At 43.5% G+C, this 25,629-nt stretch overlaps 1 protein-coding gene across 1 annotated transcript in view; it reads left to right on the forward strand.

Moving 5' to 3' along the window:
- Positions 1–679: 679 nt before the first annotated feature.
- The window catches only part of WDR31 (WD repeat domain 31), a 43,529-nt gene continuing 18,579 nt past the window's right edge, over positions 680–25,629 (forward strand). Inside the window, exons 1-6 of the mRNA XM_077475035.1 lie at positions 680–816; positions 8,503–8,627; positions 16,448–16,577; positions 20,221–20,295; positions 20,394–20,538; positions 23,492–23,592. Coding sequence (XP_077331161.1) covers positions 8,581–8,627; positions 16,448–16,577; positions 20,221–20,295; positions 20,394–20,538; positions 23,492–23,592 — 498 coding nt within the window. The 5' untranslated portion in view covers positions 680–816; positions 8,503–8,580. The remainder of the gene's footprint in view (positions 817–8,502; positions 8,628–16,447; positions 16,578–20,220; positions 20,296–20,393; positions 20,539–23,491; positions 23,593–25,629) is intronic.

The raw sequence follows: 25,629 nt of genomic DNA on the forward strand, positions 1-25,629 counted from the left end.
TCTGTGTTGCAACCCACCCTTTCACTCAGGCAAAACCAGTCTGTTCAACACAGCAAACCCGCCCTGCAACACAGACAAAACCCGACCATCAGTACATTGGAAAGCCAACCTACAACAGCGAGGCACAATGTGAGAACTACGGTTTCCCTCCCGCTGTTTGTATAGGTTTCAATTGCAGCTGTGAAATGGTATCTCCCATCGAGAGATGCCTCCTATGATGTGCTCTTGCACCCTGGTCACGTCACTCCAGCTGATTGGCAAATCGGCTGAAGTGTGGCTCCGTCCTGCGCGTGCGCAGGCACTATTCGATGGGGTGCACTTCTCGACAGAACACCGGTCAGTCATCCCTGGGTGCATAGTGCCCTAAATAAGAGTACTGCTATCCAGTAGCAGCTTTATGCCCCTCATAGAGTTTTACAGGCTGCTGGCAGGGGGGTGAATGGTGCACCTGTGCCCTCTGCCAGCACCAAACACTCAGTGTACATAAGGCCTTTCCTCTCAGTATTGGGCTATTTTATCTACCATCCCTGCCTAGGAGCCCTTGAGGTCAGGAGCCCCTACTGGCAGCCATTAACTACATTTTCTAATCTTCTCAGCTCCCTTCTCCACTCTTTATCAGTGTGGAAGGCAGCAGGTGGGTCACATGACTCGCCGCTATAGTGCTCTCCTCAAGGGGCGGAACCAATGGGCTGCGTCTCAGGTGGGATGGTTTTCCATGTGACACCCGCGCCTGGTAACCGGTGCCGCGTTGCTAAGGAGAGAAGAAGAAGACGGCGGAGGATGGGCGAGCCCGGGGGGCACCGTGTGCTGTGCGGGGTAACACTATTCATCCTTCCACCAATGGCGGCACCGTCCTTTGTTATTGCTGGCTGTGTGCCGCCGTTATCATTCTATTGTTCGGCATTGCACTCCATGTAATCACCCCGGAGGGCTGTGTTATTATGGGATGAGGTGCTGATCTATACACGTGTATGTGTGTGGATGACAGGGAGGTGATACTGATAATAATACAGTGACATGTCCATTCATTTCTCTTTCATCCATATTATATAACATGGGTGACAGTTCATGGATGGATGGGAAAGCCAGTGATTGCCAAGGCAGTGCTCGTTTCATCAGATCACCTTCTCTTCTCTAAATCTGGGAAATTAGCGCTTCTCTATGCAGATAGTGATCAGGAAATAAAAAAAAATCACTGTTTTATGATTTGATTAATGGAGTTGGCACCCGTAATCGGTCACATGATCGCGGGACTGAAAATCGCACTGAATAAAACTCAAGGCGATTCAATGCCAAGCGATCCGTTAGTCACCTGTGTAGCTCCAGCCTGAAGTATAGGCTTGAATCTAAACTGCCATGACTCTGAAAAGCGATCCCTGTTCAAATCACTTTTCAGGGGTGTTTGACGGGCAGTGAAGAGGTGATATGTCACCTCCTCACTGCCTGTTTTAACCCTGTACATGCTGAACCAATGCACCGCGTTGCATGCGGTTGTGGGAGCGCTTGTGGTGTGTCTTTATTTGCTGAAATGGGTCGCGTTCGGCGGGATTACTGATCATTGAACACAGCAAAAGTGATCGTTTTTGCTGAAGGCAGATCCGCTACCTTTGCAGATTTTTTTTTTGGGGGGGGGGCAGCACTAAAAGCGTGGCTCAGTCTCATTTTTTTTATCCCCCCCCCCCCCCCATCACACATCTAAATAAGCCCTTAGGGTGGTCATACACATTGTACAATCACAGTCTCATCAAAATTTACGAAGATGAAATAATAAGAGGAAAAACCAAAACAATCCATTCATTTTCTTTTGTTTCAAATACTTTATTTTTAAAGATTGCACATGGAGATTACAGAAACAACATATTACATATGTCCAGCGACATAATGTGATCATACACAGCATAACAATTTCCAACACTGAATTGGAGTCAAAAAGAACATATGAAATGGCGACCCAAGGAACCGGGCAATAGCGGGTCCCTGAACCCAATTTGCACTGTAAATACCGTAGATAAGGGGGAAATGGGGGGGGGGGGGGGAGATGGTGAAGGAAGAATGAGAACTAGATAAGGGGGAGGGGAAGGACAAAAAGGGGACCATCTCACAAAAAAATCCATTCATTTTCTATCCAGCCCTTAAGCTGGCCATACATCATACAATTTTTTTTTTTCAATTTCCTTTAGATTTGCCTTCAACCATGTAGTGAAAGGACCTGCCTGATTGCATACAAAGTGAAAGTGTTTAGGTTTGACCTCCTATTACCACCCCCATCAAATCACTACCCGCATCTATTACCTTTTGTACCACCTCCCCCTCCCTTTAGAATGTAAGCTCTACGAGCCCCCCTGTCCCTTCTGTATTGTGCTGTCCCCCCTCTACATTGTAAAACGCTGCGTAAACTGTTGGCGCTATATAAATCGTAAATATCATTTAGCAGCTGATACGGTTAGGGGAGGTTCAACCCCCCTCTCATGAATGCAGAAAAATCACATTCGGGATAGGAAAGTTTTGACTGCAGAATGCGCTAAAATCGTGGAACGATTTTGCAGCGTTTTGAGTTTTCCCGCAGCTGGTAAGTAGGCTATGTGTACTTGAAGTCTCAGACTATTTTTATGTTTCCACTAGTGCAACTTTTCATGCAACTTGGGACGGAAAAGTCGCATGACGAGTCGTACCCCATGATTTCCAATGAGTACCGTTCATATCTGTGCGACTTCAAAGTAGTCCCTGTACTACCTTGGTCCCACTTTGATGCGACTTGAGGTCCATAGACACAGGCATTGCTTCAAGTTACGGCAAAAAATCAGGGACTTTGGGGACCCAATAGTGGAAACATAGCCTAACAGAGCCCCAGATACCAGTGAAAAAGAGCCAGGGCTTCTAATCCTTCTCCACAAAAAGAAAAAAAAAACAGCTTTTGTCTGAATATGAACATGCCCGTTCACACTACCGCGACTTGTCAGGCGACTTAGCCGCCTGACAAGTCGCGTTCCATTCTGTACTATGGAACCGTTCTAATAGGAGCGACTCAAGTCGCTCCGACTTAGAAAAAGGTTCCTGTACTATTTTTGGGGCGACTTCAGGCGACTTGCATTGACTTCTATACAGAAGTCATTTTGCAAGTCGCCGCTGAAGTCGTGTGCAGGTCGCGTCTGTGAGTCGCGCTGCAAGTCGCGTCGTTAAATTCATAATGAATCATAACAAAGTGCAAAGAAATAAATCAGATCCGTGTTTATTATAATGTCATTTTTGTTTACCAAATATCACTCGTGTGTTGCTTGTTGAAATAATAGTAATAATAATAATAAACCCCAAATAAAAATCTGATTTCGAAATATTTACATCTTATTGGATATCCTGAATTTTGTTTTCCCAATTATTTGTCTTTTTTACTTGTCAAATTTACAATAAGCAACACATAATGATATATATTATATGAAATATTACATATCATCCTCTTTAAAGCGGAGTTCCACCTGTAAAATCAACTTTACATAGCACTCTTCTTGAGCAACAACATTTGGAAATCTTTTTTTTTTTTTTACGCACCCAGTAATCACTGTTGCTATGGAGTCCCTTCTATTCTGCCACTTCTGGTCTGCGGCGATTGATGTCATATCCCTCGGCACTGGGAAATGTCATCTTTCCCAGGAGTCATAGGGCAGCGCTGAATGAAATTACGCCATGAAACCATGGAAAAGGATTATTATCTTATTGCCATAACAATGGTCGGCGAAGGAGGAAGTGCCTGCCCCGTTGTTATGGCAACAAGATAATAATCCTTTCCCTGCGCCCTGTGTAAATAGCGCCCACGCGAGAACGGGAGGTGCATGCTGGGTTCCAGCATCACCATATACAGGAAGAGAACGCTAGTGGGCTTCACATGCCCACACTAAAGATGGAAACAGAAATAAAAAGTTGGTACTATAAAAAAAAAACGGGAATTGAGCGACGATTAATAATAACATGGATTAATAGTGTTTAAATAGTTTAATAGAATGGATTCCCTTTAAAATAATAAAATAAAAATTCTGGGTGGAAGTCCGCTTTAACATTTTGGTGTTATAGATGGAGCCTGCTGGGCTGAGCTTTATTCACATCAGCATTAAAAACACAATGGGGTGGATTTACTAAAGGCAAATAGACTGTGCACTTTGTAGGTACAGTTGCACTCATTTTCAACAGAGTTTATCAAATGTGGTGAAGCTTTACATTGTAAAGAATTCCCAATCAGGTGCAAAGAAAAAGAAAAAAACAGCATTTTTTCTTATACATGATTGGACGATGTAAATCAGCAAAGCTTCACCACATTCACTAAGCTCTGGGGAAAATGAATGCAACAGCACTACAAGTGCACAGTCTATTTGCCTTTAGTAAATCCACCCAAGTGCATGGTTTTGGTGGTATGTGTCTATCTGCCCATTCACACAGCTGCTTTGGGTTCATAAAATTCAACCTTTGTGTGTAACATTTTTTTTATTTTTTTTTACAAAATAAAACATTGTGGACAGGCAGGGTCTCTTCTGCTATAAAATACACTTACCAGCCCATTCACAATCCCTTTGTGGATGTAAACCGAGCTACGCATGGGCAATTCAGTATAGATTCTGGCACACTGCCTGTGGAGAAAAGGAAGCTGGGGAGAAGATGCTGGCAAGGGATCCATTTGCACCATTGGAACAGAGGTAAGTATTTTTACCATTGCGCTTTATTGCAGCATATGCATTTTTAGCCGTCTGTAAACTGTATACATGTAACATTTACTTGTTTTCAGCCTCTAAGTGCCTTATTGGTTGCCCCAGCTGGCATGTAACTACCAATAATATGTAATCAGCAGAGCTGCCACCACTGATTGATGCACTATTAATGTTTACATGAATGGGCACCTGCGTCCTAGCAACCAAGGATGCTAGGTGGCAGAGGTCTATCGCTAGTGTTCGCTAGTGTTCAATTAGTGGCACAGGTGTTGCTGACTACACATTGTTAATAATTACATGTCGGCCAGCAGTGGCCAATAGGACCCATAAGGGCCGGGTCACACTGCTGCGTAGTGCGAGATCGCATGTGATTTATGGCTGATATTGCATTGCATTCGGACCAAACTCACACAGGACCCTTTTTTTGGTCTGCACCAGAATCGAATCGCATGGGTGTGAACACCCATAAAATTCGATTCATGTCCAAACTGTCAGTTCGTAGTGCGATATGCAAGGGTGAAATGGGGGTGTCATTAACAATGTATTGACACTCCTGGCAGTTCGCATATGGCAGTGTCAGGTGCGATGCGGGAACCCGCAGTGGATACGCAGGTTTCACGCATCGCACAAGTGTGAACCGAGCTTAAACGCTGTACTGCTGGATGCATGTAAACATTACACAAATGTTACATGCATATAGGGTACAGACAGACAGCTAAAATGCAGGGTCTTGCTGCCAGCTTTGAGCTGAATCTCGCTCATCTGAATCAAGCCTGATGTGTTTAATACTTTTACAGTGATATCTTCCTCAATTCTTGAATCTGTTTCTAATATAAAATATATAAAATTCAGTTGGAGAGAATGGAAATCCCTCATAATGTGCACAGTAGGCGTGTAGACCATGGATCTCTCGCAGCGATCGTCTGAGAAATAGAAGAAAATGTCAATTAAACTCTCCACCATCCACCAAACACTGAAACCTCAGTTTTAGATGGACTGATCCTTTAGCTCCCAATCACTTGAGAAACTGTGCGTTTTTGTATGTGCAGTGACATGCATTAGACGCACATTTTTTACACACGTTTGCAGTGCATTTTTCCTAAGCTTGCAGATCCTTTGAGGTCACTTCTGTCTTCTTTTTTCTTATGCCTTGTACACACGGTCGGACTTTCTGACGGAAAATGCGCAATCGGACCGTGTTGTCGGAAATTCCGATTGTGTGTGGGCTCTGACTTTTTCAGTCGGAATTTCTGACACACAAAATTTGAGATCTTGTTCTAAAAGTTTCAGACAACAAAATCCGCTTGTTTAAATTCCGATCGTGTGCAGACAATTCCGACGCACAAAGTGCCACGCATGCTCAGAATAAATTACGAGACGAATACTACTGGCCTCTTTATAGTCCCGTCGTACGTGTTGTACGTCACCTCGTTCTGAATGATCGGATTTTCCGACAAGTTTGAGCGAGCGTGTGTATGCAAGACAAGTTTGAGCCAAAATCCGTCGGAAAAAATCAGATGGATTTTGTCGTCGGAATGTCCGGCCGTGTGTACAGGGCATTACTGGGATATTATGTGTACTGTGCTGCGGTGCATTTTTGTGCATTTGCGTGCATCTCTGTGCATTTGCAGTGAAGAAAAATGAAGCTTGTTGTACTTTATTTCACTGCTGCAATAGTGTGCACTATGTCCATAGGATAACCTGGATTTCGGACTGTCTATGCAGTTGGAGTACAATCAAAAATGCAACCCACCATATCTAGGGTGAATGGTCCCCTAATATATGACTTCCCTCTGCCTGAGTGACAGTACATAATTATTATCACGCCATCCTGAGCTCTTCCCCTCCCTATATGAAGGACTAACCAGCTTTCTAGTGGTGTCATGTCAATCAGACTGATGCCGCTGAGTGCTGATCCTAATGGGATTTGTTCGGCTGTCTCCCATAGCTACATAATGCCGGCCATCGGAAATGGTGAGCAAATACAACCTTCTCAACCTTCTTTTTTTCTTACCTCCATTCTGCGTCTAGCTCAGACCCCGTTTAATCAGATTTGATTACAGAGATCTTTCCGGGATCCTGTAAATGCATTAAATGGGTTTATTTATATACACTGTAATCTTCTAAGACTCTAAAGTGGATTGGAAAGCATCCGTTCCCAATGAGTGCCGGTGCTTATTTCAAGGCCACCTTACATCCCTGAAATGTCCCTCCTTATAGACCATGTTACTTTCTGTACTTCGAAAAGTGTTCTGGATTTTTGGGGACATTTTTTATTCCAAGTGAGTGAAACACAAATGGTCTGAGCTGATTCATAACAGATACATTCTTCCTTTTCCAGTTGTTTCTTTTATAGACTTGCATGTGATTGGTTGCTGTAGTATTTTAACCTGGACGTTTTTTATTTTAGATCCCTTGATACATAAGAGTGTAGGTCAGTTTGCTAGCGTGATATGTTTACTTTACCCTGAAGTATGTGGCACCCACATTTGAGGTTACAAATATGTTTCTAAAGAATTGAAACTCTGCCTCCGTAAACTTGCCTGACTTCTGCTTGAATGTAAAAACTGCCCATACACAGTCTGATTATGATGTTTAACCCTTTCACGCCTAAGACTATCTCTGACATTTGTTAGAATCAGTATTTCTTGCTAGAAAATTACTTATAACCCCCAAACAGTGTGTATTTATATATATATATATATATATATATATATATATATATATATATATTTATTAGCAGAGACCCTGGAGAATAAAATGGTGATCGAAGAAGGGTGCACACACACCGCTTCGGGCAAAAAATGGACACACCCAGTCCAAGGTGCTAATCCCCGCTCATCACCGTAGCCAATATCAAGAAATGAAGAAAAAAATTGATCGCACACTTGAATCCAAAAGAAGCTTTAGAGATTTCTTTATTGTCATGAGCCAGACAAAATTGCTGTGAACAAGCACGGTTCTTTTCGCGTGAAATGCATCAACTGATCATCATTGCAGTTTTGTCTGGCTTATGACAAACTGCCCAAATTACAGGTTTTCGAAACAATGTTTCATCTAGTATATGGCCAGCGCTAGCATGCAGTGCTATTAAGTGAAAGGTGTCATGCCATCAGTCATATTTCTAGTTACAATTCCTAATAGAATCCCAACTGACAAAGACTATTTTTTTGGCAGACATAATATGAAGGGGGATATTTATTAAAACTGATGAACACAGAATCTGGAGCAGCTGTGAATAGTAACCAATCAGCTTCTAATTTCAGCTTATTATTTGAAAATAAGCCCCTGTTCACATCGTGCCAATTTGACATGTCAAATCACATGCCAAATCGGAGCCTATTGCCAGCAATGGCACTTTCCGAATCGGTACAACGTCGACTTTGCGGCACCGCAAAATTTCCAAAAGTAGTTCCTGCACTACTTTTGGCAACTTTTGGGGGCAATTTCAATAGACATTTGTGCAGGGACCCGCACAGATGTCTTTCAAATCGCCCCCGAACTCGCAATGAAATGCGGTAGTTTTCAAACCCGCCTCCAATCTGAACTAGGTCTAAAACCTAGAAGCTGATTGGTTACTATGCACAGCTGCACCAGATTCTGTTCACCGGTTTTAGTAAATGTCCCCAAAAGTGATCATGTAAAATGACAGGAAAAACAAAGATGCCAGTAGTGTTGTGCTTGTGCTGCAATTATAATGTAATGAATTCTTACATCCCTAGGAATATGAATATTTAGAGGAAGAGGACTCTAGAGAACTCGAGTTTGTCTGTAGCAGGATTCTGATCTGATATTTCTTTGCTGATAGGTCTCTGCACAGAATTCCTGATGTCTGGTACATTAGAGGTCCTATTGTCCTGTGTGTTCCATCTCCCCTCCTGGAAATATGGGAAAATTCCAGAGTAAAGTCAAACGCAACAGCTCGAAGTACAGGTACCGTGATCGCTCGCCCTATACAATCCAAGCAAAGATCCAAAAAGCTGAAAGGTGCTAAGCCCACATCCTCACCTTTTCATGCAGTACAGTTTCAATGCAGGGTGTATTCGTGGCATTTTACATTATTACCGTACTATACATCTCTATGGAAAGTAGATTTTGATGGACGTTCCAAAGATGCAGCAAGCAGGATTTTATTTTACTAATAACACTAATAAGTGAATATATCATAAACCACGTTATAAAAAGTTGCCTGTACATTGTCAAATTCTTTGTAAATTTTACTTCTGTAGCATCGACAATTTATACAGCACTTTACTTTTATTGTACATCCACATCAGTCCTTGTCCTCAAGGAGCTTACAATCTAAGGTTCCTAGGTCACATTCATACATACACATACTAGGGCCAATTAAGGTACCAGCATGTCTTTGGAGTGTTGGAGGAAACCGGAGTGCCAGGAGGAAACCCACACAAACATAGGATGGACATGCAAACAAACTCCAGGCACTTGCTGAAACCGTCAATATGAAGTATAGGATAAGATTTCAAAATGCAATGATTTGAGGCTACTTTTTACACTTTGCTGGCAATTCATAGCCAGTTATAAAGCAGGATGTACACGACGCCCACGACTCCTGGTGCAGGAAAGGGCTGGGATATTTACGCTAGGTATAAAAAATACCTCCAAACATTTAAGTGCATGAACCCTAATACAGCCACCACATGTAAGGACCGGTCGGTAGCTGCAATATATTAGATTTTCGTTTTTGGCCTTTAAGCTTAGGTTCACATTGGAGCGATTTGGCATGCGATTTGACATGTCAAATCGCATACCAAATCGGCGGCAATTGCAGGCAAAGGCACCGTCTGAATCGGTGCGATGCCGCATTTGCGGCACCGCACCGATTCCCAAAAGTAGTTTCTGTACTACTTTTGGTGACTTCGGTGTGCGATTTCCAAAGACATCTGTGCAGCAACCCCCACAGATGTCTCTGAAATCTCCCCCGAAGTCGGGACTGACATGCAGGAATGCTGTCCCCTTTGTAAGATTTTCCCTCACCTCCTTTTTTGGTGACAGCTGTAAAACTTCATCAGATTGATAACCCAATCACATTTAGGCTCCATGCACACTGGACGTTAAAATAACATCATAAAAACGGCAGTAGCTTTGAAGTGAGTCTCTCAACGTTTTTTAACATTTTTGCAATAGCGTTTAGTAACGTTTTTCCACGTTAGCTTTTTTTTTTTTTCAATGGCTCAAAAATGCTGATGAGCGTTTTTGAACATTTGTCAAAGTTTATTGGCGTTCATGAGCGTTTGGCGTTTTTTGTGATCAGAAAAACGACTCCTGAACGCGATTTTATGGCGTTCAGAAAACAGCCCATAAACTCCACTGCTGATAAAAGTTCAAAAACGTCCATGTGTGCACATAGGATAATATAGAGGGGAGTTTTTGGGCTGGTAAAAAAAAAATGCCCAAACTCCAAAAAATGGCCGTTTATGAGCTCCAGTGTGCATGGCGCCAAAGAGAGTAAATGGTCCTAACGCTTTCATACGCTCTCCAAGCTTAAAAAACAAAACGCACGTATGCTAAATCAGGACTTTCTTTTAGGCCTCATGCACACTGGACGCTAAAATAAAAACGTCAGTAGCTTTGCAGTGAGTTTTTCACTGTTTTAGTAATAGCGGTTTTTAGCGTTTTTTTGTGGTTTTCTGCGTTAGCGTTTTAGCATTTTCTTTTAAACTACTTTAAGACCGGGCCTTTTTTTTTTAGATCTAGCAAAACAGTTTTTTTTTTTGCTAGAAAATTACTTAGAAACCCCAAACATTATCATTTTTATTTTCTAACACCCTAGAGAATAAAATGGCGGTTGTTGCAATACTTTTTGTCACACCGTATTTGCACAGCAGCTTTACAAGCGCACTTTTTAATAAAAAAATTACACTTTTTTGAATTAAAAAATAAGACAACAGTAAAGTTAGCCCAATTTTTTTTATACTATGAAAGATAATGTTACGCCGAGTAAATTGATACCCAACATGTCACGCTTAAAAATTGCGCCCGCTCGTGGAATGGCGACAAACTTTTACCCATAAAAATTTCCATAGACGACATTGAAAAAAATCTACAGGTTGCATATTTTGCGTTACAGAGGTCAAGGTACAGGTGTTCAAAAATGCGACAAGCACTGCAAAAAGCACTGCAAAAAATGCTCAAAAGCAACATGCATAGATGTGAATCGAGCTAAAATGCAATAAAGAAAAAAAAAATGTTGTCATTTAAAAAAATGAAAAAAATAAAATGGCCCTTTAAGAGCTATGGGCGGAAGTGACGTTATGACGTCATTCCGCCCTGCAGTGTCATGGAGACGGTTGGGGGCCATCTTTCCCTCACTCGTCTCCATGCACAGCACTGAGAAGGATCCGATCGCACTGAATCCGCAGCAGAGACCACTTTTATCCTGTACCGGACCACTGGCCAAACACGGGAATACCGCTAGCTGCTGCCATAACAATGATATCCATCCCCAAAGTAGGGATGTACATCGGCTTGCGGCGGTTAAGAAATTTTATTTTTATTTTTCAATGGATCGAAAATGTTAAAAAAAACTCTGGTGAGAGATGTTTTTTCAGCGCTTCTCAACGTTTATCAGCATTTATCACCGTTAGAGCGTTCTTACAGCAAAAAAACCTCTCTCAGAACCCACTAGTTTTGGTTTTTTTTACTGCTCAAAAATAGCAGCCTATGTGTGCATGGACACGGGATAGCCTATGTGTGCATGGACACGGGATAGCCTATGTGTGCATGGACACGGGATAGCCTATGTGTGCATGGACACGGGATAGCCTATGTGTGCATGGACACAGGTTAGCCTATGTGTGCATGGACACGGGATAGCCTATGTGTGCATGGACACAGGTTAGCCTATGTGTGCATGGACACGGGATAGCCTATGTGTGCATGGACACAGGGTAGCCCATGTGTGCATGGACACAGGTTAGCCTATGTGTGCATGGACACAGTACAGCCTATGTGTGCATGGACACAGGACAGCCTATGTGTGCATGGACACAGGGTAGCCTATGTGTGCATGGACACGGGGTAGCCTATGTGTGCATGGACACGGGATAGCCTATGTGTGCATGGACACAGGGTAGCCCATGTGTGCATGGACACAGGTTAGCCTATGTGTGCATGGACACAGTACAGCCTATGTGTGCATGGACACAGTACAGCCTATGTGTGCATGGACACAGGACAGCCTATGTGTGCATGGACACAGGGTAGCCTATGTGTGCATGGACACAGGGTAGCCTATGTGTGCATGGACACAGGTTAGCCTATGTGTGCATGGACACAGGGTAGCCTATGTGTGCATGGACACAGGGTAGCCTATGTGTGCATGGACACAGGGTAGCCTATGTGTGCATGGACACAGGGTAGCCTATGTGTTCATGGACACAGGGTAGCCTATGTGTGCATGGACACAGGGTAGCCTATGTGTGCATGGACACAGGGTAGCCTATGTGTGCATGGACACAGGGTAGCCTATGTGTGCATGGACACAGGGTAGCCTATGTGTGCATGGACACAGGATAGCCTATGTGTGCATGGACACAGGGTAGCCTATGTGTGCATGGACACAGGACAGCCTATGTGTGCATGGACACAGGATAGCCTATGTGTGCATGGACACAGGTTAGCCTATGTGTGCATGGACACAGGTTAGCCTATGTGTGCATGGACACAGTACAGCCTATGTGTGCATGGACACAGGATAGCCTATGTGTGCATGGACACAGGATAGCCTATGTGTGCATGGACACAGGATAGCCTATGTGTGCATGGACACAGGATAGCCTATGTGTGCATGGACACAGGATAGCCTATGTGTGCATGGACACAGGATAGCCTTTGTGTGCATGGACACAGGTTAGCCTATGTGTGCATGGACACAGGTTAGCCTATGTGTGCATGGACACAGTACAGCCTATGTGTGCATGGACACAGGACAGCCTATGTGTGCATGGACACAGGATAGCCTATGTGTGCATGGACACAGGGTAGCCTATGTGTTCATGGACACAGGGTAGCCTATGTGTGCATGGACACAGGGTAGCCTATGTGTTCATGGACACAGGGTAGCCTATGTGTGCATGGACACAGGGTAGCCTATGTGTGCATGGACACAGGGTAGCCTATGTGTGCATGGACACAGGGTAGCCTATGTGTGCATGGACACAGGGTAGCCTATGTGTGCATGGACACAGGGTAGCCTATGTGTGCATGGACACAGGGTAGCCTATGTGTGCATGGACACAGGATAGCCTATGTGTGCATGGACACAGGGTAGCCTATGTGTGCATGGACACAGGGTAGCCTATGTGTGCATGGACACAGGGTAGCCTATGTGTGCATGGACACAGGGTAGCCTATGTGTGCATGGACACAGGATAGCCTATGTGTGCATGGACACAGGGTAGCCTATGTGTGCATGGACACAGGACAGCCTATGTGTGCATGGACACAGGATAGCCTATGTGTGCATGGACACAGGTTAGCCTATGTGTGCATGGACACAGGTTAGCCTATGTGTGCATGGACACAGTACAGCCTATGTGTGCATGGACACAGGACAGCCTATGTGTGCATGGACACAGGATAGCCTATGTGTGCATGGACACAGGTTAGCCTATGTGTGCATGGACACAGGTTAGCCTATGTGTGCATGGACACAGGTTAGCCTATGTGTGCATGGACACAGGTTAGCCTATGTGTGCATGGACACAGTACAGCCTATGTGTGCATGGACACAGTACAGCCTATGTGTGCATGGACACAGGATAGCCTATGTGTGCATGGACACAGGATAGCCTATGTGTGCATGGACACAGGATAGCCTATGTGTGCATGGACACAGGATAGCCTTTGTGTGCATGGACACAGGTTAGCCTATGTGTGCATGGACACAGGTTAGCCTATGTGTGCATGGACACAGTACAGCCTATGTGTGCATGGACACAGGACAGCCTATGTGTGCATGGACACAGGATAGCCTATGTGTGCATGGACACAGGTTAGCCTATGTGTGCATGGACACAGGTTAGCCTATGTGTGCATGGACACAGTACAGCCTATGTGTGCATGGACACAGTACAGCCTATGTGTGCATGGACACAGAACAGCCTATGTGTGCATGGACACAGGTTAGCCTATGTGTGCATGGACACAGGGTAGCCTATGTGTGCATGGACACAGGGTAGCCTATGTGTGCATGGACACAGGACAGCCTATGTGTGCATGGACACAGGGTAGCCTATGTGTGCATGGACACAGGTTAGCCTATGTGTGCATGGACACAGGATAACACGATGGGGAGTTTAATGACTGTAGAAAAAAACGTTTACAGCCAAAAACAGCTGCTGTAAAAATGCCAAAAAACGTCCAGTGTGCATGAGGCCTTAGGGTGCTTTGATACAGGATTTCCAATCAGGTCCACCCAGTGGCATAGTGTGGGTTGTCAGCGCCCGGGGTAAGGCAAGTAATTTGCGCCCCCTTGCGACCACCATACTACACTACACTGACCACCATACTACACTACACTGTCCACTATACTACGCTACACTGACCACCACAGTACACTACACTGACCACCATAATACACTACACTGTCCACCATACTACACTATACTGTCTACTATACTACACTACACTGACCACCATACTACACTACACTGTCCACTACACTACACTACAATGACCACCATACTACACTATACTGTCCACTATACTACACTACACTGTCCACTATACTACACTACACTGACCACCATACTATACTACACTGTCCACTACACTACACTACAATGACCACCATACTACACTATACTGTCCACTATACTACACTACACTGACCACCATACTACACTACACTGTCCACTACACTACACTACAATGACCACCATACTACACTATACTGTCCACTATACTACACTACACTGTCCACTATACTACACTACACTGACCACCATACTATACTACACTGTCCACTACACTACACTACAATGACCACCATACTACACTATACTGTCCACTATACTACACTACACTGACCACCATACTATACTACACTGTCCACTACACTGTCCACTATACTACACTACAATGTCCACCATACTGTACTATACTACACTACACTGACCACCATACTACACTACACTGACCACCATACTACACTACACTGACCACCATACTACACTACACTGTCCACTATACTACACTACAATGTCCACCATACTGCACTACACTGACCACCATAGTACACTATATGGTCTACTATACTACACTACACTGACCACCATACTACACTATACTGTCCACTATACTGTCCTGCCTACAGTCTGTCTGTCTGTCTGTCTCTCTCCCTCTCTCTCCCCCTGGGGCCAGTACCACGACTTTCAGGAGGGAGTCTCACTCACTTTCTTGTCCTGGCCTGCATCAGTCCAGAGATAGGAGGAGGAGGAGAAGACAGCAGTGGCTCACATTTTTACTTCTCTCCCCCTGTGCTCTAGCTGCCATGTTCAGTGTCTGGCCAGTGCACTGTGATTGGGCATATGGGGGGTCATGTGCGGAGGTGGGACTTCAGGAGTGATCGCAGACAAGCCAGCCCTATGCGTCACATGACCCCCATATGCCCAATCACAGGGCACTGGACACTGAACATGGTGGCCAGAGCACGGGGACACAGGAATTTAAAGTTAGGAGGAGGCAGCCAGTAGGGACACATACTGGCGCCCCCCTAAATGTCACGCCCGGGGCCACGGCACCCCCTGTACCCCCCCACGCTACGTCACTGGGTCCACCTGTCAGTTTTCCAGGAAGACCTGATTGGAAGTTCTATGTAAGTCTATGGTCAGGCATATATAAATAGAAGTGCATCCATTTACATCTTCTTACCTCCTAATCCAGGGATCCTCAAACTACGGCCCTCCAGCTGTTGCGAAACTACACATCCCATGAGGCCTTGTAAAACCCTGACATTCACAGACATGACTGGGCATGATGGGAATTGTAGTTCCTGAACAACTGGAGGGCCGTAGTTTGAAGACCCATGTCCTAATCCATCCAGGCACAGTTTTCTGGACCTAAGACCCCTTTCACACCAGGGCATTTTGCAGGCGCTATAGCGTTAGAAATAGCACCTGTAAAACGCCCTAAAGAAGCTGCACCATTGTGTGTAGTGTGAAAGCCCCAAGGGCTTTCACACTACAGCGGTGCGCTGGCAGGACGTCAGAAAAAAGTCCTGCCAGCAGCTTCTTTGGAGTGGTAAAGGAGCGGTGTGTTTACCGCTCCTCCACCGCTGCTGCCCATTGAAATCAATGGGGCAGCGCTGTAATGCCGGCGGTTTTAACCCTTTCGCGGCCGCTAGCGGGGGGTAAAAGCGCCCCGCTAGCGGCCGAAATGCGCCGCAAATCCGCCGCAGATCCGGCGGTAAAACGCCGCTAAAAATAGCGGCGTTTTACCGCCGACACAAGATGCGGTGTGGTGTGAAAGGGGTTTAAATGTGATGGATCGGGGGGTAGCCTTGATGTAAACACTCACAAGTTTGTTTTCATCCAGACGATCGAACACAGATGTGGAAAGTGTCAAAATGCAGAAAAAAAAATGAACGGGCATAATTGTCACAAAAGTGCTATCCATCCCATTCTGCTCCGATTCGGCAGATCTGTTCACCGATTCCCTGCTGATCAGACCAGACACAGGACCTTATAGTGATATGATTTATTGGATAATTTGTAATATTTTATATTCAGGGCTGACCACCATGCGGAGGAGAGTCCCCCAGCCCAGCCAATCCCACAGCAAACCCGAGCTCACAATGATGCCGTTACTTACATCTCAGCCCTGAAATCTGACCTGTGTGTATCGGGAGGGAAGGACAAGGTATGTGCTAATTGTGTGACCTCAGTCCTGTGGATACATTACCTGCACTGTTATATAGGCTACTCAGTAATGAAAGCAGGGGGGTTTAGGTTTCTGCTAGATTGCCGGAATGTGTACTACACAGACTGGCGCAGGATTTCACACTTCTGCCAAGCTGAACAAATGGAAAGTATGTTTACACTGAATGCCAGGCAGCTATTAGTCCAACTCCTAGACTCCCCAGTACACCTCCACCCCCAATCCTGGAGGCTACCCATCATATATGTTTTGCCTTTTTGGCTTTCATACTTTTCTTTTCCAATAAATATCACTTCCTTTTCTTTTTTTGTTTGGTAATTAGCCTAGGCTTATGACATTGTACACAGCTCTCTCTCTAACTCTCCTGAGGGGTTACCAGCAAGGGAGGGGGGATGAGTCATAGGAGGGCCAATGAGAGCTGCAGAGCTGGAGGGGGCTGGTTAAAGGCAGAAATAACAGAAGACTCATCAAAGATCCACGTGTATTCATCCACAGAGGAGAAATGAGCAGGTAAGCAGAGGTGTGAGTGTCTCTATCTGTATGTATGTATGTATCTATCTATCGATCTATCTATCTATGTGTGTGTCTGTGTGCCTCTGTGTAAATCCAGGAAGTGAACAGGCAGCAGCTTCAGCTGCCCACAGTTAAAATGGCAAAGATGTTTTTATTACAAATTATGTGAGCAGACTGCAGTTCCTCTTTAAAAAGTGTAGACTAAAATCACATGGTCATCCACAAGAGTCAAAAAAAAAAGGGAGGCAGCAAAACATATAAAAAAGAGCACTATTAGGCTTAATGTACACAGGACGTTTTACAACCTTTCCTGAACAATTTAACTTGGTTACAAGCTGTGACAGGCGTTTGGCATTTCACATGCCTTTGAACATCCATCCTGAATGCATTTTTTTGATTTCCCAAAAATGCTTCTAAACAACTGCCTATATATTATAAATTACCCCGTGTACATGTACTGATAAGATAACATAGGGGCAGCATACAATTGCACATACATGTATAGATAGATATACATAGATAGAGTTGGATAGTCAGGTTGAAAAAAGACACAAGTCCATCTAGTTCAACAAATAAAAGAAAAAAAAAATCTATAATATTCCATATACACAATCCTCAGGGCCGACACCAGGGGGGTACAGCACATGTAAGGGGCCCGCGCATCCGAGGGGCCCGGACCACAGTCTATTCCACATTTTTACAGCTCTTACTGTGAATAAGCCTTTCAGTATTTGCAGATTAAATCTCTTTTGTGTCAGACGCAATGAGTGGCTCTTGTCCTCTGTGATGACCTTAAAGTGAATATCTCAACACCAAGTTCATGATATGGAGCACTTATGTATTTATATATGTTGATCATATCCCCCCTTACTCTCCTCTTCTGAAGAGAGAATAAATTCAGTTCCTCTAATCTCCTCATAGCTGAGCTCCTTCATATATACAGTGGGTATGAAAAAGAATCACCCCTCTTTAAAATAATTGCATTTTGTTGCTTTGCAGCCAGAAATTAAGACAGACACAGTTTTTGTTTTATCCAGCTGTATTTACTGACTGCAACTTATAACATCCATGTGAAAGGTGAAAGGTATAATGCCAACATGTCAGAAGGGGGTGATTCTTTTCTATACACACAGTCAGACATTCCAACCACAAAATCCGTCAGATTTTTTCAGACGGATTTTGGCCGAAACTTGTGTTGCATACACATGGTCGGACAAAGTTGTCGGAAAATCAGATCGTTTGGAAGAAGGTGACGTTCGTTCCATACAACGGGACTATGTAGAGGCCAGTAGCCAATAGCTTTTGTCTTGTAATTTATTCTGAGAATGCGTGGCACTTTGTCCGTCGGAATTCTCTACAAACGATTGGAAAAAGTGAGATCAGATTTTGTTGTCTGAAAATTTTAGATCCAGCTCTCAAACTTTTTCCGACGGAAAAAGTCAGATAGAGCCCATACACAATCGGATTTTCCGACAACATAATCCGATTGGACCTTTTGCGTTGGAATTTCTGACCGTGTGTACAAGGCATAACTCTTTGGCTCTTCTCTGGCGGTTTGTGGACCTCAGTGATGCAGAGAGTGGTGCTGACTTGATAATGTCAGCATTGCTCTCTGTATCTGTGTTGGGGTCCCATAAGGAGGTAGGTCCAATGTGCTCTGCAGGCTCAGTATGTCGTTGGAATTCTGGGTTACGCACGATGTCATTAAACCCAAAAGATTAAAGCTTGGTGTACACTAGTGGAATTTCACGCAAAAATTCTAAGTTCATTTAAATGTCGTTCGAGATTTCATTTGCTTTTAATATTGGATTTTGAAATGAATGGACATTACCAAACAAAAACCAAATACACTGTTAGAAAGTCATACATTTGAGAAAAAATTTCCTTCTTGCTCCTTCGAATTTTCTCATCACTGTGGTTGAAAATAAACATGGATTTAACCCTACTGTGATTGGAAATGCAAACAAAACATCCAACATAAAATGTCAAACAAAATTCTACAAGTGTATACCCAGCTTAATACCCTGTTTCCCCCAAAATAAGACCTAGCGTGATTGTCGGTGATGGCTGCAATATAAGCCCTACCCCCAAATAAGCCCTACCCTGTTTCCCCTGAAAATAAGCCCTACCCTGGAAATAAGACCTACAAGGACTTTAACTAGGGCTTATTTGGGGGGTAGGGCTTATATTGCAGCCATCACCGACAATCACGCTAGGTCTTATTTTCAGGGAAACAGGGTAATATCTTGTGGCCAAAAAGAATTACCATTGGGGAACAAAACCAAAGAGAAGATGAGTATTTAAACCAGAGCTGCATATTTTAGCTGCTGGGGGACCTTTAAAACAAAAAAAGATAAAAATAAATAAATAAATCCCTGCACTAAGCTTTATCAAAAAAGAAATGTATTAAATAAATACAACATTACATGCATTTTTAATATCTGTTATCTGTCTTCATATCAGTCTTCTGTACACCTGAACAGGCAGAGAGAGGAAGGGGCAGCCAATCGGGACTGTTTTTCTTTGCACAGTACATATGTGAACATGAGCAAGGAGCAGAAGGATGACCTCATCAGTAGCTAGGGGCGGGTCATAGACCAGACAACAAATAATATATTATACAAGAAAATATAGTAAAGCGCTGATACAGTCCTAATTAATGATGTGAAAATCTAGTTCAGCTGCATCTATTTAACATGCTCTTGTGACACAAAAATGAAAAAATTGTATATTAATGCAATAGTGTGCTTAAACCTAAAGAAATAATAAAATATTGCACAATACCAATAATCCTAGAAATGTATCCAAAAACAATTAATTAATCGTGCTTCCTCCTCTGTGAACAAAAATGATCCATCATTTACACACAAAAATACATGAAATACACAATATATGTGTGGAAACTCCCAATACACATAAAACGTTTCACCACCCGAAAAGTGATATTTCCAAACCACCTTCAGATAATAAATCCAAAACCTGAGTCACAATGATACTCTCCAGAGCAAATATTACATATATATAAGTATGTATAGATGGATAACACAAATCTTTTGACCAATAATATAGAATGGTGATGCTAGTTATCCCTTTGATGTCTGTCTCATCTCAGGCTGTTGTTGTGTCGAACTGGAGAAGTGGAACGGCTCTGAAAAGATTTGTGGGGCATGATCGAGAGGTTTCCAAGGTAATATATATTGGTGCTGTCATGTTTTTGTGTAAATATCAAATGTACACATTACCAGGCCTACATGTAAATGGATAACATCTGCCATCGTTTTATAGATTACATGTGTGTTTGGGTCAAACCGGTTCTTCAGCGCCTCACGGGACAAGACGGTTCTCATGTGGGATCTGCATTGCAAGGCCGGCAGTGCTCAGAAGTTCCTGGGTCATCATCTAATAGTGACAGGGCTGGCAGTAAGTCCTGGTGAGGTTGCATTCTTTGTCATATTTATTATCAAGGGAATTACATACATAGATACTGCCTGAGGACTGTCAGTGTTTTCAATTTCCCAGACAGTGTCACCTAACCTACAGTTAGATGTTTAAAGTGGAATTCCAGTAACTAACGCTAAACCTACTCTCAAGCACGCAGCCCAGCCGGTCAGGAAAGGGGGTGGAGACGAGCAAGCCCCTCCCCCCCGAACCGTACCAGGCCACATGCCCTCAACATGGGGGGTAGGTACTTTGGACAAGGGGGGGGCTTATCAAAATCTGGGAGCCCCCTTTAATAAGGGGGCATCCCAGATCCTGGCATCTTACATGAGGAGAGAGCGTCTTGTCAACATCGGAAGAAGACCGGAGGGAAGAAGATGACGGAAAACACCACTAGCAAAAGAGTGGCAAAAGAGCAGAAGATAGCGGAGGAGCCAAGGAGAAGAATCGGAGAGCTGGAGAAGAGGCCGGAGAGAGTGGAGGAGTCGGAAGAGACCCTCGAAGACAGAAGAGACCCCCGGAGCTGCCAAATAAACTACTTTAAAAACCTGTCTAGTGTGTTTTTTTTATTGACACTTTTTCCCCCAGGTGAATGGGTAGGGGTACGATGTACCCCATACTTATTCACATAGGGTGGGGGGCCCTCTTATTAAAGGGGACTCCCAGATTCCGATAAGCCCCCCGCCCGCAGACCTCGACAACCAATGGTCAGGGTTGTCGGGAAGAGGCCCTTGTCCTCATCAACATGGGGACAAGGTGCTTTGGGGTAGGGGGCCCGCAGGTCCATCGGATTTTTGGACAGCAAAGGTCCGATGAAGCCCACACACGATCGAATTGTCCGATGGATTCGTTCTGTCTGACCTTTGCTGTCAAAAAGTCCACAACTGAAAAAGTGTACGTGGCATTAGCCTAATCTATCTAACCATGTGAAACAAAAATCGCTATACTTTACCTTTCTGAAGCTGATCCAGTCTCCAGTGGCGGATGCTGTGTGCAGGAGAGAAGCGACAACGGCTAAGAAGTGACGTCACCCACAGAGTTACTAGGGGGCTTCCGTGGTCAGCTGCCTCTTTTACACATGCCTACACAGTGAAACCACCACTGACAACTCAGCATGGGACCAGACCAGAGTCACTGCAGAACAGGTAAGTACAGCGATTTTTGCTTTACAGGGCTAGATAGATTAGGCTTAGATCGTGGGAGAGAGCAGGTTTAGAGTTAGGTTCTTGGAATTCCACTTTAAAAACAATTTATTACTCCTCAAAGCACTATTGTATCCAATCACTTAAAATAAATATATATTTTCTTATAAGGTCCCCAAAGTTTTGGCTAAAAATACATTTGAAACCATCTAATGGTTTGTCATGTCTCCCTAAAACTCCAACTGTGATATTTTTCATAATAGAGAAAGGTATTGGAAACACTCCGACATACACCTTTGTATATGTGTTGTTTTATTGTGTTTTTGATGCATGTTTTTTTTGTGTGCTGTCATTGAAGCATAGGGGGCCAACAATGCATGTGGATGCATCAAAAAAAATCACCTGTTCTATTTTTTTCAATGCACATTATTGCAATGCACAGTGGTGAATAGGCTCAATAGAAAAGAATGCCAATCCTCTTGTTGTGCATTAGGGTGCTTTGGGCAACGCACTTTAACTTTCATAGGTATGAATGTGGCCTAAAGTTTGCTGAACCTCACAAAACAACAAGGCCTCTTGCATGTGGGAGTTTTTTACTGATCTGGAATGAAATGCATTGCTTTTTTTATGGGACATTGTACACAGCTGAGTAAAGATCAGTAATACAGTGTTGAGTACAGAGCAGTAGCGTATGTAATAATTTACTCGCATACACGTATTTACTCATCTATAAGCATGTTTACGTGAGTATAAATGAGTATATTACAATACTGGCAATGAAGAAGAATTTTACTCCTCTCTATGCTTATACACCTTTACTCGCCTGTACTCAACATTACTCAGGTCTTACTTTAAACATAGTTTTTGGCTCCTTGCACATGGGCTTCACAAGTTCCTGAGTAAACATCAGTAAATTATGTTGCCCGTGTGCAAGGGGCCTAAGATGAGTGGAAACAGAGCAAGGAACTGTATTTGGGAGATTTTACAGCTTCAATGTGCAAGAGATAGAAGAAGAAAAAGAGAAGGAAAGATTCAGAATCAGTAGATGACTCCAAGGAGACTTTTGTCAGTAAAAATTTCCATCAAGAGGCAATCTCTCTTCTTGCTTAGATGTAAGGTCCTGTGTACTTGTAGGCACTGGAAGTAACCAGGCATTTTGGTCTGAAGTTAGCATGTTGAAATAGCAAGGTATTTTTGCAGGTCATGGAAGATTGCTATGTGACAATCAATTGCCCTCAAAGCTGGTTACATATGCCCATATGGGTTGGACTTGATGGACTTGTGTCTTTTTTCAACCTCACCTACTATGTAACTATGCCCACTGAAACCCTCACAGGTGCTTGCCTGGCTGGTTACCACGACACATTGTTACAGATAAAATCCTTCATTGAAGATTTAGCATTACAACATCAGGAACACTTAAAATCCTTACACATTTCACGCTACACTTTGCTTGGTCATAGATGACAGGGTAGACTACTAGCTTAGGACAATGGAAATGCAAGTTTTCATGGACACATGCTAAAGGGGCATTGTGCCCTGGATACATTCTGCTTTCATTGTTCCTGATTTGTACTGATAACATTGGTGCTCTCCCATAACTGGAAGATTGCCTTAATGATTTCTTCTTATGATTATATAAAACTTTAACTGTGCCAGTAAAAGTAATGGTAAACCTCACAAGTAACATAGCTGTGAGTTGGCAGTCCACCAATAATGGTCCTGGGAAGGTCAATGCCTGAGATCCAATGCAAGAAAAGTAATTATTTTTCTGTCTGATAGAATCTCTTCTGTTGTTTGTAGACGGCACCCAGCTACTGACGGGCTCCAGAGACAATACACTGTGCAAATGGGATGTGGAAACTGGCCAGTGCTTGCTCAAGACTGCTGTGTCTAGAAACCTGGTGAGTGGAAGTATGTATTTAGTGATGGTTGGATGTAAGTCATCACATTGCTACCCAAAAGCTTATGTATTTTGGATTTGCGTTCATGTTCTTTCTTCGCTATTTATCAGAACTAAAAATAATATATATATATATTTTTTATTGTTTTCAGTAAAATACATATGAAATGTTTCATAAGTATGTTTTTATTTTCACAAGCAGCCAGTAGGTGGAGCTCTTTTTCTTTTGTATTCTGGACTAGTCTTCGCGCTTTGCTGAAAAAAAATGCAATTTACAGAGCTGAGCAGCTGAGAATTCTACATACAACCGAATGATTCGGAGGTGTCCTCTTGCTCTGTAGGCTCTGTGTAGACTTTCAGTCAGAGAGAAAATCGGAAAAAACTTCTTCTGACTGTTCTTTGTCTATAGAGGACCCATAATGCTCTGTGACACTAGTGCCATGGGTGCTGTTAGTTTTTTTTAGATTTATATAAATAGAAACAAATTATATACAAAGCACCATTTTTAAATATATTGCATTGCATGGTTTAAGTCTTTGTGGTTATGTAGAAAATGTTTTTTTTTTTTGCCTTTATGTGGCCCTTATACAGATATATATATATTATATATGTTGAAAGGCCAGTATGGTGGCCTGTATTTATGGGAGGAGCCCGGAGGAGTAATTGATCAGCCCGTTCAGCTGTGTTCCTTATCAGCCAGTACGGTGGCCGGAATTTATGGGAGGAGCACGGAGGGGTATTTAATCAGCCCATTCTGCTGTGTTCCTCGTCGGTTCCTGTGTGCAATACTAGCTACGCCACAGATCTAGGGCCGACTATTCGAGACCGTTCGATAGAATGAGTGCAGTGTTCGTGAGTTCCGTCTTCATTGAAGTCCTGTCTTCATCCTCGTGTTACAGTCGGTTTTGCCGTCGTGAGCGTTCGTGTATTGTCTGAGGCGCAACACTCGAAAACTTGGCGGTATCGTGCAACGCATCTGGTTCGGCGGTCACGGGTAGGGCTTCGGCTCCCATTTCTCATTTCATGTTATTTCATGTCACTAAACTGTGATCTGTTGAACTCACGAACCACTCACTGAAATATCACCTTCGTATTTTTCCGATATCGTTCACGCGTCCGTTACCTCTAAACATTTGTGCTCCTTGCTTCTCGAAAGAAGTCGTGGTCATCCGTTCGTGACACCACATCGAGCATTTCATTTCACAAACCCGCTATACCGACCAAATCACTGGTCTCTACTGAAACGTCCGAATCGTTCGGTTCATTTCGAAATTCCCAATCAGATGTTCTAAATTCTAATTAACCGGCTCATTTTAATCATTTTAATCATGGCATTTCATTTCATTCTTCTCGAAAGAAGTCGTGGTCACTCGTTCATGACACCACATCGAGCGTTTCATTTTTCAAACCTTCCGCATACCGACCAAATCACAGGTCCCTACGTCCGAATCGTTCGGATCATTTCGGAAATTCCCAATCAGACGTCCTAAATTCTAACTAACCGGAGAGTTTCAATCATTTCAATCATTTCAATCATTTCAATCGTTTCAATCATTTCAATCATTTCAATCGTTTCAATCATTTCAATCGTTTCAATCATTTCAGTCGTTTCGATCATTTCTATCATTTCGATAATTTCAATCATTTTCGATCATTTCAATCATTTCATTTCATTTCGGTCACGAGTCGCGCTCCGATTCGAATCTAGTCGCATCTCCGATGCACCGATTCGCTCCGGTGTGCCCCAGTTGTCGGCCTCATTTCAATACATGCTCCAGTGACAGAATCATTTGCAGGTTCAGCCACGGTTTTCGATTCTTGTCATTGTCATGGCGTATCATTTCTGGTCACCTATCACGCCCCGTTACGAATCCAGTCGCATTATATCGATGCACCGATTCGCCTCGGTACGCCCAGTTGTTTGGCCTCATTTCTATACATGCTCCAGAGACGGATTCTTTACCAAATCGGTGGGCCACTCGTTGATTCCGGTCTCTGTCATGGTATGTCACTTATTACGCTCCGATTCGAATCCTGT

The sequence above is a fragment of the Lithobates pipiens genome, unplaced genomic scaffold, assembly GCF_037356315.1.
Source record: "Lithobates pipiens isolate NorthernLeopardFrog02 unplaced genomic scaffold, aLitPip1_a1.2 Scaffold_1, whole genome shotgun sequence".
In the NCBI taxonomy this organism is placed as follows: domain Eukaryota; kingdom Metazoa; phylum Chordata; class Amphibia; order Anura; family Ranidae; genus Lithobates; species Lithobates pipiens.